Consider the following 16,002-nt stretch of genomic DNA (forward strand, 5'->3'; position numbering starts at 1 on the left):
GCCTGCATCACTTGCTACCAGGGAATTGGCACCAGAATACATTGTTGAACATCTTTTGGGATGACTCACAACAGATGGATGGATGGATAGATGGATGGATGCTCACATTTCCACTTCCTGGAGCCTCAGGGTTGTTTAATGAGAATCAGAAGCATGGGGGCTGGGCAGGATGGAGCAGAGAAGTGCATTCTCAACCAGTACTATCTTTGGAGTCCAAGTCCTTCTCATTGGTAACCAATTCAGTGAAGCAAACCAAAAGGACAGACATTTTTCAAATATGACATCTCATAACAGTTGTTTCTTTCTTTCTTTTTGGATGTGTGCTCTGTTGGGTTTGTTTTACTGTCCATTGCTTCTAGTCCCTGGTGCTTTTACTTTTTCAGTGTTCCCATTTGCCATATGTAAATAGAAATCATCACAAAACCCTAGGAGTCAAGTGGTACTTTTAAAAACTTGAAAGTGGGTAACAGAACAAAAAGTGTGCTGAAAGAAGGAGTTAGAATTTAGCAGAGTTTTCTATTACTGGTCAAACCACACTAGTTTCCTCAATTGTACCTGAGCTTTTACTGTCCCCTTGCTCCTTTGACTGTGGGTCCTTTGGTTGGAGCTTTCCACTAGCTCTTAATTTTCCCTCTCAATTTATCCTGGATTAAGCTTTGTCTCTCAGATTGTGCATTAAACCTGGCTTCTACTCTTACATTGTCTGAACTCAAGAAGTGAACTGCCTGCTTTTTCCATGTAGGATGTTATTTTGCAGAATCTTTCTTACTCCTCTGTGGTAAACAGGTGCTTAGCTACTAATCTTCTTGTAATGATGATGCAGAAGTTTTTCTCTGTATGTCTGCACTCTTTATACCTACAGCATATTAGGCATTAGTAGAGACACTGGGAATACAGTAATAAGAAAAGGAGCCATGAATCCCTGTCCCCACAGAACTTGCACTGTGGGAATAAGAATCTACTTACTATTATGATCTGAAATGGATCCCATAATACTGTACTAATCCTTTACCCAGGTAATGATTTGCATCTACATGTAAGTTCAAAAGATTTTGCACTCTATAGATGAGTCATAAGATTGAGTCATGTTTGAAATGAAAAAAATTTATAGGGATAAGCCAAAAAATGATTGATCTGTACTGGATATGGTTAGGATACTCTTGCTTGAACATATGCATTAATCCAAGAAAATAGAAAATAACCGAATGTCACATTCAATTCCCCATACCACAAGAGAATGTGACTTTGTTTGCTATTACATCATTTGGTTCCTGTACAAGGACCTGAACTAGGATGGACTTGTCCCCTGCAGCTGAGTAATAGCTGATCAATGTCATAGATCTGGGTTGACCAAACCTATTAAGGATAACCTCTTGTACTTAGTATTATAATGAGTCTCTCGAGACACAGCTTAACCTTATCTCTGAGCATTGGATGGTACCTTTTACACCATGAAGGAGAGGATCTGAGTGTACTCTAAGCTCATCCCACATTTGGTTTCAACCTCAAAAGCTTGTCTTTTTTGAGAGCCATATTTACCTTAACACCAAACCTGCATGAGCCTAATGTGTCCTAGGTAGGTTTTAGGAAGAGGAAAAGAGGTAGCTACATTTTTACCACTATGAGTGAGCTGCATTCCTGATATCAGTGACTTAAGTCAAGGCTGAACATATCTATTACTGGGCCTGAGAAACAGATTCTACATGAATTATAATCTTAAGACTCTAGCCTGAATTTTTGTACCTATTTATAGAGTAAAACAAAATGGACTTTATCTTTGTCCTGGTGATTAGGGTCTGTCTCTGAATAGCTATGGCTGGAAACTGCTTTGTGCTGCTGTTAAACATTCATCAAGCAAGCTTGGAGGCTCCGTGCAGTCTGCTGGGAGTCAGGGAACGTAACCAAAAGGGAATTAATGTAAACCTATGAAGGACAAAACAACTAGTTTACCAAACTGCTCAGAATCTGCATGGACCTTTGGAGCTTCCAGAGATGTATAATTTGTACTTTCCATGAGTTCTTAGTTTTCATATTCATATAGAACTTGTATTAACCTTTGATTTATTTTCAAGAATATCACCTCTTGAACTGGAGGGATGAAAATCACACCATAGAGGAAGTCCTCCTCACTTTGCAAAAATCCAGATCCTTCTCACCTAGAGCAGAGTCATATCAAAGAGGTGCACCTTGATTCTTGGTGGGGACCAGAACTCACTTGCAGGCACATTCCTGGACATCCTCTAGGCTTCCATAGGAGTAAGAAAACTGAAGGTTCCCTTACCTGAGAGCTCCCGCCTGTACCCCATAGTTTTTTTTTCTTTTCTTTTCTTTCTTTTGTTTTCTCTTTTTAATAGTGCTGTGGATGGAGCCCATTGCTTTATGGATGCTAGTGAAGAGTGACATCCCTAGCTTTCCTAGGTAAAACTGCCCATCTCTAAGTCTTCATAATGTTGGGAGGACAGTAATGAAAAGAGATTTCTAAAACCTTGCATGGCTTCTAGAAAACCCGCATTCATCATTCTCCTCCCAACACGCTCAGTCTCCTCATCACTACCTGCCTTGAGACCCTTGGGGTAGTTTCTTCAGCCCTAGATACCTCCCAGCATCAGTCAACAGATCTCAGGTCTTTCCTCCCTCTCCTATTCCTACACTGGATGCCTCTACTCGCATCATTTCTCTGCATAGAGCGTGTCATCACCTACATCATTTGATCTAACTGCCTGTATTCCCACGGGAATAGAGTCTCTATAAAGTTAGGAATTCTTATGGTTTTTTGGTTTTAGTTTTGGTACGGAGGCTTGTTTTTGCTGTTTAGAATATTGTAGGTATTCAATGGATATTTGTTGGATAAATAAATAAACATGGCAGATACCTATTACTTTTTGAGAGTCAGGAATTATCAGTCATTCTCTTATTTTTGTAGACAGATGACCCCTCACTGACCACAGATTCTTTCAACCATTTTCATTGTCTGTCTCTGTCTTTCTCTCTCTTCCTCCCACTTGCCTTCTCTCCTTCCCTTCCACCTGCCCCACCTCTTTCTCTTGTGATACTACTAGGATTTGAATTCAGGGACTTGTGCTTGCTAGGGTGACTCCATACCACTGAGCCATACCTGTAGCCCTCCCATAATCTCTTGATATTGGGGGATTTGCCAAAATCTAAATCATAATATTATTCTGGGTACAATCCTTGTCAAACCTTTACTCAAACTTGAACCAATGTCATTATTATGCTGTCATAATCTCAAACCCTTCACACTCTACCCCAGTTGGCTCCTAGCACATTGTTACAATATATTTCATCAATGACGAAGATTTCTTGAGGTCTTAGATCATGATATACAACTGGTTGAGATGATGGTCTAAGCAGTCAAGTCTGCACCCATCAAACTTAGTGGCCAGAGCCGCCATTCATTCCTCAGAGCCAGAGATCCAGGGTAGCGGTGGTATGATAAACCTCTCCTAGAAGGCTGTGCGGATGTCTGACCCTGCAAATAGCCTTCTGCTCTAGTAAGCTGAAATGCTGCCACATTTGCTCTGTAATACCAACCATTTAAATGGTCCCTGAAAGGGCCCTCCTCCTTAATAACTTATTCTATCTCTAAGACTGTCTGTATTTAGGCCATTTGTGATAGCCTGGTTTTGAGGGTTATAATCCATGGCTCACCAACAATTTTGCTGGTTAGATAGTTCCAGAAATACCACCCCTCAAAGCAATGTGTCAGAATCTTTACTGAGAACCCAGAGAAGTATAAAGCCTCCTCCTTCCATTGCTAGTATCCAGTTGACCATAAAGGAATCCATTTTATCCCCAATTCCTCTCAAGGTCAAGGTACCCATGTAAATCTTCAGGAATCTGTGAGACACCAGAGAAACATGGATGTGCCATACTGATAGGCTACTCTCAGAGTGACTGCCACACCAATATCACATGAAGTTGTCTCATTCTACATCAACTATATTTTAATCTCCACCTCACTCTGGTACATTCTTCACCACATCACCACAATGTATGTCCTAATCACCAGCAGAAGTCAGCACAGCTACACCTGAAAACTCTCCATTGCATTTGAGAGTGAGGACCATTAAAAGGTCAGCATTAACAGGCCACAAGACGAGACACCCTTTCAAACAGATTATCACTCATTCTACTATCCCAGACACTCAAAGGAAGATACACAGAAGCTCCCTGCCCCCCATCACTGCTATTTCCAAGCCTCTATGTTCTTCCTGTGGCTACCTCTAATCATGACCAAATCCACCTATGGCATGTACACATGGCTGTATTATCACACCACTGGTTCCTTTGATGGTCACTGCAAAACCTAGGTATAACACCTGTGCTGAAAAACTCCCTTAAGGGCTAGGACATGTTTGCAGAGCTGGTAGAAACAGGTTTCAAAGGTCAGATCTGAGGAGTAATGGTGTGTGTGCCCTGAACCCTTGACTTGGGATTGTATTAGTCACAAAGTCCAGCCTAAAGAAGAGTGGTATTACAGCCTGGCAGCCCCTCTGTGGTGTGAGAGACAGAGCTGCATCACATTCTTCTGGCCCAATATGGACAGAAACAAAGAAGGTATATCAGAGGCCACCAGAACTACAGTCTCATCCTTCACTTCCTGCTGCAATCTTCCCTTTTAGATTACGAATTTAGAAATTATTGAATGAGTGTATGTCCTCATAAAATCCTTATTGGCTTGCACTTATACTCACCTACACTCTCATTGCCAGCTCATGGTCTGAATCTCCTCCCATGAACTTGAGGCTGATTAAACTAACTAATTGAATCCTCTACGTCCAATTGTCTTCCATGATCCAACGTATTTTTTTTTCTGAAAACAGTATTTTCTCTCTTTTATTCTGAAGAGTATTTTCTTAGTATACATTGGAGTCTATAAGTTAGCAAACACATATTCTTTTAAAAAATGTTCTTAGAACAGTTTGTCAGTATACTTTGGAGTTAAAAAGTCAGTAAACATATTATTTTAAAAAATGTCCTTACAAGAACAGTTTCTCAGTATACTTTGGAGTTGAAAAGTCGGCAAGCACACTGGATCTTTCAGCAACGGGGATTTTCTAATCCTTCAAGGTTACATGATCAGTTTCCATGGTCCACATGTGGAATATATTCAGCAATATGTGGTCCTAGGTTGTTCCTTGCTTACAATATTTCTGGGTTGTCAACATTTGCCTAGCTCTGTGTGTGCCCAGTGTGTCAGACTCAAGTTTCTTTCCTCTATCACCTTTCTCTTTCCCAGGTCATTTTTTCCCAATGGATCCTGTTTTATGTAGCTATTTTGGGCATACATTGAGTACAGAGAATGAACGCAAGGAGCAGCTCCCATGGGACTATGACCTACATCTAGACTATACCTGAACACTGAGTATTCTATGTGATTTGGAAAACAGCTCTATTATATGCTTTGAGGATTGGATTGTTTTTAATTCATTTTTTGTAATCTAGTCAATGGTGCTTCTAGGGACTGACGCTTAGGAGGTGGTTAATGGAATGCTTATTGAATGCATTACTGGTCCCAGTGGCAATATAGGTGAGAGGATTGTGTGAGAAGATCGGAGGGTTAGAAAACACATGAGAAAAGTTGTAGAAATTAAACTTCTGAAACCCTGGGTTCCTGGATAGTCAAGGACCACGTGGAAGCTGAAGGGAGACACTGCATATGACTAATAGAATCATTCTCCATGAAGGTCAATGGGGGACACCACTGTCTCACCATGAGAAGTCAGCCCAGGAGTAAAGGAAATGACCAGAGAGCTAGTCCTAGGAAAGGGGATTTTATCCTTCATTTCCACTTTTTTTTTGGGGGGAGGAGATTATTTAAATATCTGAGAATGCGATTTATCATCCAGATTTAACAAAATCCACTCTCATTTTGTTGTGTGTTTTAGTGATACAGAAAACTTTCAATTATCTCTACTAATAGAATGGAAGCAATGGTACATATAATCAAAATGTCATTTCTATTTGTCTTTGGAAAGTATTATGTGTGCTTTTCCCCAGCAGGTTTGTTTTCATAATGATTAGTTCTGGCTTAGACTAATAATAAAATGAGTGAGCATTTTCACTGTGTAATACCTGGTAGAAGAGGAGAAATGTATTTACGGCACAGCAAACTCCTGTGGGGCCTAATGGTGGCCACAGTTAATCACTCATGTGGATAACCTTGAAGCAAGGGGGATTTTGAACAGAGCATAAGGCAAATAGTAACTATATGTCTAGGATCTCAACATCCCAGGATTAGAGGCCCTAAGAAGGGCAAGGGAGAAGAACTGCAGGACTGGGACAACACCATGGGATTCTTATCCTTGATGGCCCACGGGAAGCTACATAACTTCTTTTGTCTCTTGATTACTTAATCTGTAAATCCAATTATGACACATATCTTACTGACCAATTGGTTAGTAGATCAAGAGGGGGAAGTGGGTAGAAGGACTTATGCAGAGCATTTATATGCCTATCTATCTATTACCTAATAGTCTTTCTTCCCATCTTTAGGGAGATCTTTTCCCCCCAACCACTATACTTAAAAGTGCATCCCTACTGTTGATATGTTGACCTTTTATGCTTGATTTATTTTTCTTTGTAGCATTTTTCACCTTCGAATGTGCTGTATTTCTTTTATCATTGTCTGTCTCTCCCAGTGAGAATGTGTTCACAATGTCCCTAGCTCTGAGAACTGTGCCTGGTACTTAGTATGCACTTAATAAATTTTTGTTGAAGTAATGAGTGAATGAGTGACTGAAGGATCTTGAAGATGGTAAAATTTTGGAACCATACCAAAACACCAAAGCCCCGGTACAACTCTTTATTAGACAGTGTCACTAGAATATGGAGATTTGCCTCTTTCTTCCTACTTTGGGATTTAGGTTAAGTCTCAAACATCCTCAGAGATTTATCTAACCACATGGCTCTCATTTCAAAATGTCCTCCTTGGGTTTTGCTAGGAATGGGGTAGTGTCCATAAGGCTGGCTGGGGCTGGGGGTAGTCTGCAGCTGTGGCAACAGCATGGCAGGACAAATAGGGAAAACAGGATAAGAATAAAAGCCAGAAGTTCTGAGTTCCAGTTCTTATTCTTCCCCAAACTTGCTATATAGTCCCTGGCAAACAGCATTTCTGGGTCTTGATGTCATCTTAATGCTCTCAAGCCTCCTTCTATTTGTTATTTTATATAGCTATTCATGTGTCTACTTGGCAACTAATGCCTATCTCCTCTACTACTAGTAAGCTCCATCAATCAGGGACTGTTTGTTCACCTACTATATTAACAATGCCCAGCATGTGGAGACACCTGATAAATCACTATGAAAATAAACTGGTGATTTCAGCCTCACTGGCCTGTGTTCTACATAAGCAAGTCACAAGTATATGGCTGTGTGTTGCAAGACTCAGGCCTGGAAGAACTCCCCGAACAGAGAAGAAGGAAGAGCAGAATTGCTAGTCTGCACCCTGAGGACACAGAGAAGCTGCACTGCTCACTGAGGTGGACCCAGTGGGAAGGGGACAAAGGAGGGCCCAGGATGGCTACCTGGCCAGCTGCCCGGTAGATTGGAGAGGACAGACCTGAATTCAAATCCCAGACCTGCTATTTCCTAGCAGCGTAAGTGTCATTTATTTTTCTTAGCTTCAACCTTGTCATTTGGAAAAATAAAGATAATACTGTCTGCATTTCTGCAATGAAAATTATAGGGGTCTATCAAGTGTCTTCCTAGTATCTTACATGAGAAAGGTGCTTAGGAAATGGTTCTATCTTCTCTTCTCCTTCATAAAGTTTCTAGGTCAGGAAACTTCTCACAATGCTTCCTTTATCAAAGAACTGACTCAAGTCTGTTACTAGCTCCTGGGAGCTCTCTTGCTTTGCTAGAAGGACACAAGTACAAGGATAAAAAGTGTTGCTTGAGACAGGTGCTGGTGGCTCATGCTTGTAATCTTAGTTACTCAGGAGGCTTGAGCTCTGATGATGTGGTTTGAAGCCAGCATGAGCAGGAAAGTCTATGAGAATCCTATCTCCAATTAGCCACCAAAAACTCAAGAGTGGAGGTTTGGCTCAAGTGGCAGAGTGCTAGCCTTGAGTGAAAAAAATTAGGGAACAGCACCCTGAGTTCAAGCCCCATACTGGCACACATATGCACAAAAGGAAAAGTGTTGCTCGAAATAGCTACCTATAGAAATACATCAATTTGCCTAATGAGATTTATAACCTGAAATGGATGATATCAAAAGGTATAATTCTGAAAATAAAAAATTACCACTTGAAGGTGCTGAGACTTATCACTGTGCAGAACAAGTTTGAACATGACCCTTCTCTTTTTGGTTATTTTTGTCTCTCTTTGAACTGTAATCTTCCTTCCTACTGCCTTCCCTTCCTGGTAGAGTGAATTATACTCCTGTTCTTGCCCTTCCCCCACCACAATCATCTACTATAATCATTTTCATTCTAGAAAACAAATTCTGTTGCCAAGCAACCAGAAGACAAACTTGCTGTGGTTCTTAGATCCTTATTAGTGATGGCAATTGCAGTGGTGCCACCATTATGCCAGATGCACCCTCTATGCATCTGTCCCCAGCTTGACAGATCTTTCTGGAAAGTGGGATGAGGTGATTCTTGGCAGAGATTTAAATGGACCTCAGTGCTCAACAGAAAGTATTTATAAATCACTATATATCAACAGCCTGCTTTAGAATCATTTTATTAGAACACATTCAAGAAAGTGACATATGGAAAAAAAGACAGCAGCAATTCTCAGTCATGCAAATGCCCATGTTAAAGTTCTCCATTGGATTTAAATTCAAGTACAAAGACAGTCCTTTCCTGAGCCAGGTGCAATTCCAGAGAATGACACTTTGCTTCGAGAGCACATATCCTTCACAAAGTTCAGAACACTGAACAAGCCACATCCTCACAATGAGATTGTGAGATACATGGAAGTGTAAACTTTAAAAGATCCCTTTCCCTGCCCTCCCCATCACCCAGTCTGGGAAGTGAGCCCAACATCAGGACCTCTGAGAATAAGATTTGTCTACTGAAAATAAAGCAGTGGGGCCTTTCAAAAGGTTAGAAAATGAGTGTATATATGAAATGGAATCATCTCTGCCTTTTGCCTTGGTGGGGGGTAACCGTGAAACTGTCAGGGGTTAGGGGTTCTCTCTTGAGTATTATGGAAGCTGGAGGACTTTAAAAATTCTTTTTATTATGAAAAATTGCAGACATATACAAAGTGAGGAGAATGGTATAATGAACACCCATGAACCCATCATCTAGTTTCAATAATCATCAATGTTTGGCCAATTATTTTCACTCATAGCTTCCTAAACTCCCCCTACCCCCAACAGGATCATTTGGAGAAAATGGAGGCTAGAAGGGTGGTATTTGCACCAGAGACCTTGGAGGGAATGAGGGTAGAGAGGAGCGAGGAAACCATGACAATCCTGGTGAGGCTGGAGCAAATAGATTTGTTGGGGAGGTGGCCAATGCCAATATTTGGGAAAGCTTAGGGCCAGCCCTCATCATCTCTTATCGTGAGCCATCCTTTCTTCTTCCCTCTTTTTTAGGGAGTTAGAAAGGTAAGCTAGAGTAGAATGATGGGCTTTTGTGGATTTGTGGGGGGAGGGCACTGTTCATAGAAGCATTCCATCTGGAGGAAAGCTCCACAAATACATCCTTCTAGTTATCCTGTCCACTTGTGTGTGTTGCAGACTTGTGGAGCAGCAAGAGATGGATGTATGTGTGGGTCCCTGGTATTCAGATTGGGAACTGAGGAAAGTACATGGGGCCCCGGGGGCTGTCAAGTCCCCGTTACCCCACCATTTTAGACTTTGGAGAGAAGCTCAGCAACCTCAAATTGCACCCAGGAGAGACGCAGGGAGGCCCGGGGTGAGCCCATGGCCCAGGTGGGCAGATTTTGCTTGGAACAGGTTGCCCTCTGAGCAAAGGCTGCACCCCATACCAGCCCTGCCAGAGCAGTCTCAAGAGAGGTGGGTGATTGGAGTCCTGGTGGGAGGTCCCAACGGTGCCACGGCTAACCCGGTGAGCTGCAGGGACAAGTCCCAGGCTGCGCGCTAAACGTAAGTGGAGAAAGGATCTCCAGGTCCCAGGTGCCACCGAGGAACAAGGTTGCCATCCTGTTAAGAAAAGGGCTGGGCTCTGTGATTTGCATATGACTTTGCAAAAATCTGCTTGAGATCCCATAGCCCTTTACAGAAAACAGAGTTAACTTATCAGTGCAACCTACTGTTGCACTAGTAACCCAATGTATAGTGCACCTGAAAAACACAATGATTCTTTCAAAGAGGGTCAGGAGGAAGCAGAGTTGGGTAGACGTTCTTTGATCTCATAGTTCACAAGAAGCCAATCAGGTCTAGGATCCAGATGAGGATCATTGGCTGCCCATCTTGTTTGCTAAATGTATTACAACTCAATTCCATATCCTTACAATCCATAAGACCTCTGTGGGCCAAACCTGCAGGGGCCTCCCAATGTTCCAGACACAAAAATAGGCAGAGCAGAGCCACGTACTGTATAGAGAGGGATGCAGTAAACAGTAGCGCTGAACGTCATTGGTCATTAGTGTTTATTTCATACCCCCTTTCTGACATTTTCTTACTTAACCTCCTTTCAGGTCCTATGAACTACCAATAAACCTTGCTATAACATTTTGTTGGGAGAAACAGAGAAGTCACTCATTAATGTATAGTAATGGTAGTAATAGGTTTAAAATTTGTGATTTCAAGTGTTACCAGGGCCCATAACATACAGTAATCTGTGATTTTTCTAAGGCATGTGGTTGGTTTGGGCAGATTGCAAGGCTGGATGAGAGGAATTACCAGATGGGTAACAGAGTAGGTGGGAGCAACCTAGTTGGTATCTTCCAGTGTAGTTTATACCGCCTCTATTGGGCCATGTGAAACAAGGAACTATTGTTTCTCTGAGAAAAGATAGCCCCTTAAGGAAAGTTAACTTCGAGAACCACTGGGGGAATGAAATATTTTCAACAGCAATGGCTCCTAAGTAAAAGAAAAGTTCAGGATAAATCAGGGTATGGTCTCACATTTGACTAGAGCTCATCTCTATGAAGTGAAAGACTCCATCCACCTGCCATACAGAAATGAGGAGTCCAATCTGAAGCTCTCCTAGTAAAAGCTAAAACACTGTTCACTAAGCCAAAGAGAACACTTCAACATCAAGTTGAAATGGTGGTGACCATGAGTTCTACTGAAGGTAGAGGGTGCCCAGGATAGAGAAGGGAGAAAAGATTCTGAAGAAAGCCAGGGCTGTACATATGTACATATGACAACTCACGGTCAAGTCCTGAGTATCCACTGAGCTCACTTGCACCAAAGCAAAAATACTTTGGCATAATATCACAGTCACTAATATGGATAAGGGGGTGGCATTAGTAATCCTGATTAACTAGTCCCTCTCACCATCATTCACTGGTAATCCCAGGTTAACTTAGAAATGTGTCATCAGATCTACCATGTGTGTATTTTAATGGCAGAATTTATTAGTTTTTCTTTTTAAATAAATAGTGAATCTGACATTCTACTCTTTATCTACTATCTCTTATGGTTAGTAAATTATTGCCTGTGCCAGGCAAAGTGCTAAGTATTCTCATATGTCATGTCATACTACTGGAGTCACAGCCTCGGGGGCTGGGTATGTCATTGCCCTTATTTTGCAGACTGAAGCCTGGAGAGGTCCTGCCCAGGATCATACAACTGGCAAGTGTAGGTGGGTGGGCTCTAAAGTGAGGTGTCTTTAACTCCAAACCTATCTTAAACAACTGTGCAGGGTGCCTCTTCTAAGGGAGAAACATATGCTGTTATTTGTACCTTTGTACGATGGTTTGTTCCAAAGACTTTGGAAAGTATCTATCACATAAAGATCTACCTTGTATCCGAGGACCTCTCTTGAAGTAGTATGGATCACTTCATTATATGTAGGGTTGGCTGAAAACTTTTTACCTTTTTAAACTTTAGGTTCTAATTGGCTCTGCTCACCTGCCAGTTGGTTTGATGGTAGTTCGATATGTGAGACACCATGAAATAAACCCATTGTAGGCAAGCTGAAACTCTGAGAAAACACATGCATATGTACACAGGAAGCCAATACTTAATAGAGCCTAGATGGTAATTCCAAAAGAGCGGTTACCACCAATGCATAGCTCTTAACATAGTCTGCTAGTAGTTTAGGAAGGTCTTGAATTTGTGATATCCTTGCCCCAGTCTCTCAGAAGTACAGTACAGAAGTACACCATCATGCCCAACTGTGTAAATCTTAATTTTTAAGTGACAGCTATTCATCTCATTGAGATAAAAATTTTTAAGAATTTTGTGTAAGGCAGAGACTAGCAGAAAAAGTTTAAGTGGAGATTTGACAAGAGACCTTTGTATTTTTTGACATGCTTATAAGTATTTCTTATATAAACAACAGCACTCAGCTTAGAATTCACACAAAAATGCCATATCCAAATATCCTATACCTTTGCATTTATGGTTCTTTAGGAAAGCAAAGGATTCAACTTTTGAAATATTTCCCTGGCAATTCTAAGGGTTGGAATGGTCTCTCATGCTGAGGCCTTTGTTGTGTCCTGGCTTCTACATACACCATCCCTAGACAACCTGACTTGCAATATCCATGGCTACCCTCTACAGCCTCCACAATGCTGTCCAGGAGCACTTGTTTAGCACCATCCACAGGGGGCAAGACTCAGTGAGATCCTCTAGATAGGACAGGGGCTTTTATTAACCAGACCTGCTCAACCTTCCTTTTATGGGAGGTGGAATGGGGTGAGTATATTGAGGTTTCCTATCTTCCCCTATTCAGGCATAGGCCCTTACATGTGAGTTTTGTTCTTAACACAAGGCCCTATCCTCCTATTAGGCCCACAACAAGAGCTTTCTAAACCACATTGAGGTATTTTATAGTCACTGGGTACTGAAGTGATACTACTAGATATCCAGTGAGATGAAAAGCAGCCACAAGTTGGGGACATATTTATTATATGATATTTATACCCTTTCTTCATTCACAGAGAATTTGAGGTACCAGTTTTACAACAGATTTGTAAGTAAATCTCAGCTGCCTTTCGCCAACAGCGTTCTCAATGTAGTATGTGACTACGTGTTGACAATGTTTCATTCTGATGGATTAGGAAATCATGGAGGCGGGAACATGCCTGCTATGCCCATGGCTAAGACATAAGAAGCTGTCTCCTGTACATTTTGATTCCTGCCATGTTCCATTAGGCACAGTAAATAGGGAACAACTGATATGCAAGATAATACGCACAGGCAGAATGTTCTTGGCCTTTAAATTGAGAGTTTCATTCAGCTGTATCAGGGGAAGGAAATTATAGACTATATTATTTGCATGAAATGGTTGCTTTGTGTGTTTGTACCTGAATCACTCAATGGTTTCCTTTATTGGACTTGGCCAGTGGGGGACAGTATGTATGGAGTATGTATATAGGACCTCAGAAAGACCTGGATTCAAACCCAGTTCTACACTTCCTGGTTGTGTGATCCTGGGTAAGTTGTTTAACCTCTCTGCTTGACATTTTCCTGTAAAATCTGTCATCTGCAAAATGAGGAGAATGATACTTACCTTGAAGGAGTGTCATTTCTGTTGGGGGTTTACTCAGAGAGACAGCTGCCGGCTTTCTGGCAGGCAGGCTGTGTGTTCCTCTGCCTGACAACCACAGCAGTGATGTCTCTCTCCGTTTTGGAAAAGACTGTATCTGACTCACTAGGTGGGGAGGAGACTTTGCTCTTTGGTGGGGGCTGTATGTGCTGTGCTGTCTGTGTTCCTCCATTACACACAGGGAACTCTGCAAATACCATATTGACTGGTTTGCCAGAGCCTTTCTCTACCGCAAGCTTCAAACTAGAGCCTAGACTGGCAGCTCTCCTTTATGTAGTCATCAGAATGAAAAACTGACGTACACAGTGGGAGAGAGATTGAATCGTGCATAGAGAGAAGACATCAACACCACACAATGTATTTCCAGATCTGCTCTTTTCAAGGAATGGTTTTGTGACTGCATTTTTGCTCTTTCACACATCCCACTGAGCCTGAAGGTCTTCTTTGGGATCTAATATGTATTTACTACCCATGCCAATGCAGGCCTCTTCACCCACCTTCTGCAAGGTGGAAATGGGTAAAGAACAACATGGTGCTGTGCAGTAAGGTCTCAGAGAGGCCTTCCCACTTTCAGAATACCATCAGCATCTGGAGGCCAGCCACAAACAGCAATATTCAAGCCCTCCAGTTTATTTCTTTCCACTTCTCCCTGGACATAATAAACTCTCTGATGAACTTGACATAGACAAGTGTGGGACAGATAGCCTTGAAAAGATTTACTTCATAGAAATGTTTTTGTTCCAAGTTTAGAAAATAAGGAAACATCCTATTTACCAGAAAACTTTTCCTCTGTTCTAAGATTGTGATTGAGGAGGAAGGGGGTAGGGAGGGGAGGAGAGATATCTGACTTCATTTTGGACTGTGGCATATCTGAAACCTTGCTGCCTGTGTGGTGGTCACTGAATTCTTTCCCAGGAGCCCCTTGTCCCCTTTTGACCAAGTGTCCCTCACTAGAGTCACTCTGGAAGCCCCTTTGGGGATCTAAGAGCTGAAACCACACTTGAAATATGCTTCCTCTTGTTCCTGTGGCACATCCTTTCACGAAATCTCTTTGTGAACTTGAAAGCATGTTTCAGGCTTCCTCTTGCCTTGCCCTAAGCAGCTGAGTTTAGAAGAAAGGCTGAAGGGCTTATCAGGCCCTGTTCCTCCTCCTCCCCTGCCCTCTGATTTTCCTTTCTTTTCCTTTCCCTTCTCTTTCCTTCCTCTTTTCTTTTCCCTTTCCCTGCCCCTTTCCTTTGTCCAAAGCTCCTGGCTTTCACAACCAGACAAAGTTTCCTTTTCCTCAGCTCACAAACTTGATCCATCTGCCACTCTTCTTGAACTTTAAGATACCAAGGTTAAGTATTGCCTACCAAGCATTATGGTTCAGTAGATGGTAAATGACAGCAGACATCTAGTAACTGTGTTCTTTTCTTCATATTCTTCAAAATTGACACCTATTAGGGTGTGTGTGTGTGTGTGTGTGTGTGTGCGTGCGCGCATGCGTGCCAGTATTGGATTTAGAACTCAGGGCACTGTACTCTCTCTACTTGCTTATTTGCCTGACACTCTACCACTTAAGCCATGACTTCAGCGCAGATTTTTGCTGGTTATTTTTGGAGATAGAGTCGTACAAACTGTTTTTGAAAACTGGAGCTGGCTTTGAACTGTAAGCCTCCATATCTCAACCTACTGAGTAGTTAGGATTATAGGCATAAGCCACCAGTGCCCAGCCAAAAAATAACATCTTTCTGATTTTGTTTTAATAAAAGCATTCTATCCTATCATAGAGATTTGGAAAAAGCCATCAACCAGAAATAACCATATTTTATATTTTGGTATATTTCCTTCACATATACATATGTGTGTATATGCATGAACATACACATATATGTATATGTAGAAACATAAACACAAGTACATACATATATACACACATATATTCTGCTTTTGTATTTAACAACAAGATATATCTTTCATATTGAGACACTAGAAAGTAGTGGGTACTCAGGAAAAATGTGGTGAATAAATGAATATGAAAGTGTTAGGAGTAAAGTCTCTTTGGAGACAGTGTCTTGGAGTTTTGTCCAAGTGAAGCAACAAAGACTACTGCTGAAGGTGAGGGGAGGATTTAACGAAAGAAGAAGCAGGGCAATCAGAATCAGTAGAAGTCCAGGGGCAGTTCTCTCTGGGAGCATGAAGGAAAAATAAGTGCATGCCAGCAAGGAAAAGGAGGTTCCTGTTCATCAAAGAAAGAGAGAACAGTGGAGAAGCTGACCACTGAGGCTGGTGTGTGTGTGTGTGTGTGTGTGTGTGAAAAGAGATACACAGTACTGTGCTAGGCTAAGGACAGGCTCTTCTT

General features: G+C 41.7%; 1 protein-coding gene across 4 annotated transcripts in view; it reads right to left on the minus strand.

Annotated features, from left to right (window-relative positions):
* Kalrn (kalirin, RhoGEF kinase) overlaps window positions 1–16,002 on the minus strand; it is a 531,501-nt gene that overhangs the window by 130,600 nt on the left and 384,899 nt on the right. Inside the window, exon 34 of one of the 4 annotated variants that reach the window (XM_013019468.1) lies at window positions 8,693–10,141. The exons of 2 other annotated variants lie outside the window; for them this stretch is intronic. In XM_013019468.1, the coding sequence (XP_012874922.1) occupies window positions 10,079–10,141 (63 nt within the window). In that variant the 3' untranslated portion in view covers window positions 8,693–10,078. Of the gene's footprint in view, window positions 1–8,692; window positions 10,142–16,002 lie in introns of those variants that run through there. One more of the 4 variants, XM_013019469.1, reaches the window with a different exon arrangement.

This window comes from Dipodomys ordii, unplaced genomic scaffold (genome assembly GCF_000151885.1).
Source record: "Dipodomys ordii isolate 6190 unplaced genomic scaffold, Dord_2.0 Scaffold45, whole genome shotgun sequence".
NCBI classification, from domain to species: domain Eukaryota; kingdom Metazoa; phylum Chordata; class Mammalia; order Rodentia; family Heteromyidae; genus Dipodomys; species Dipodomys ordii.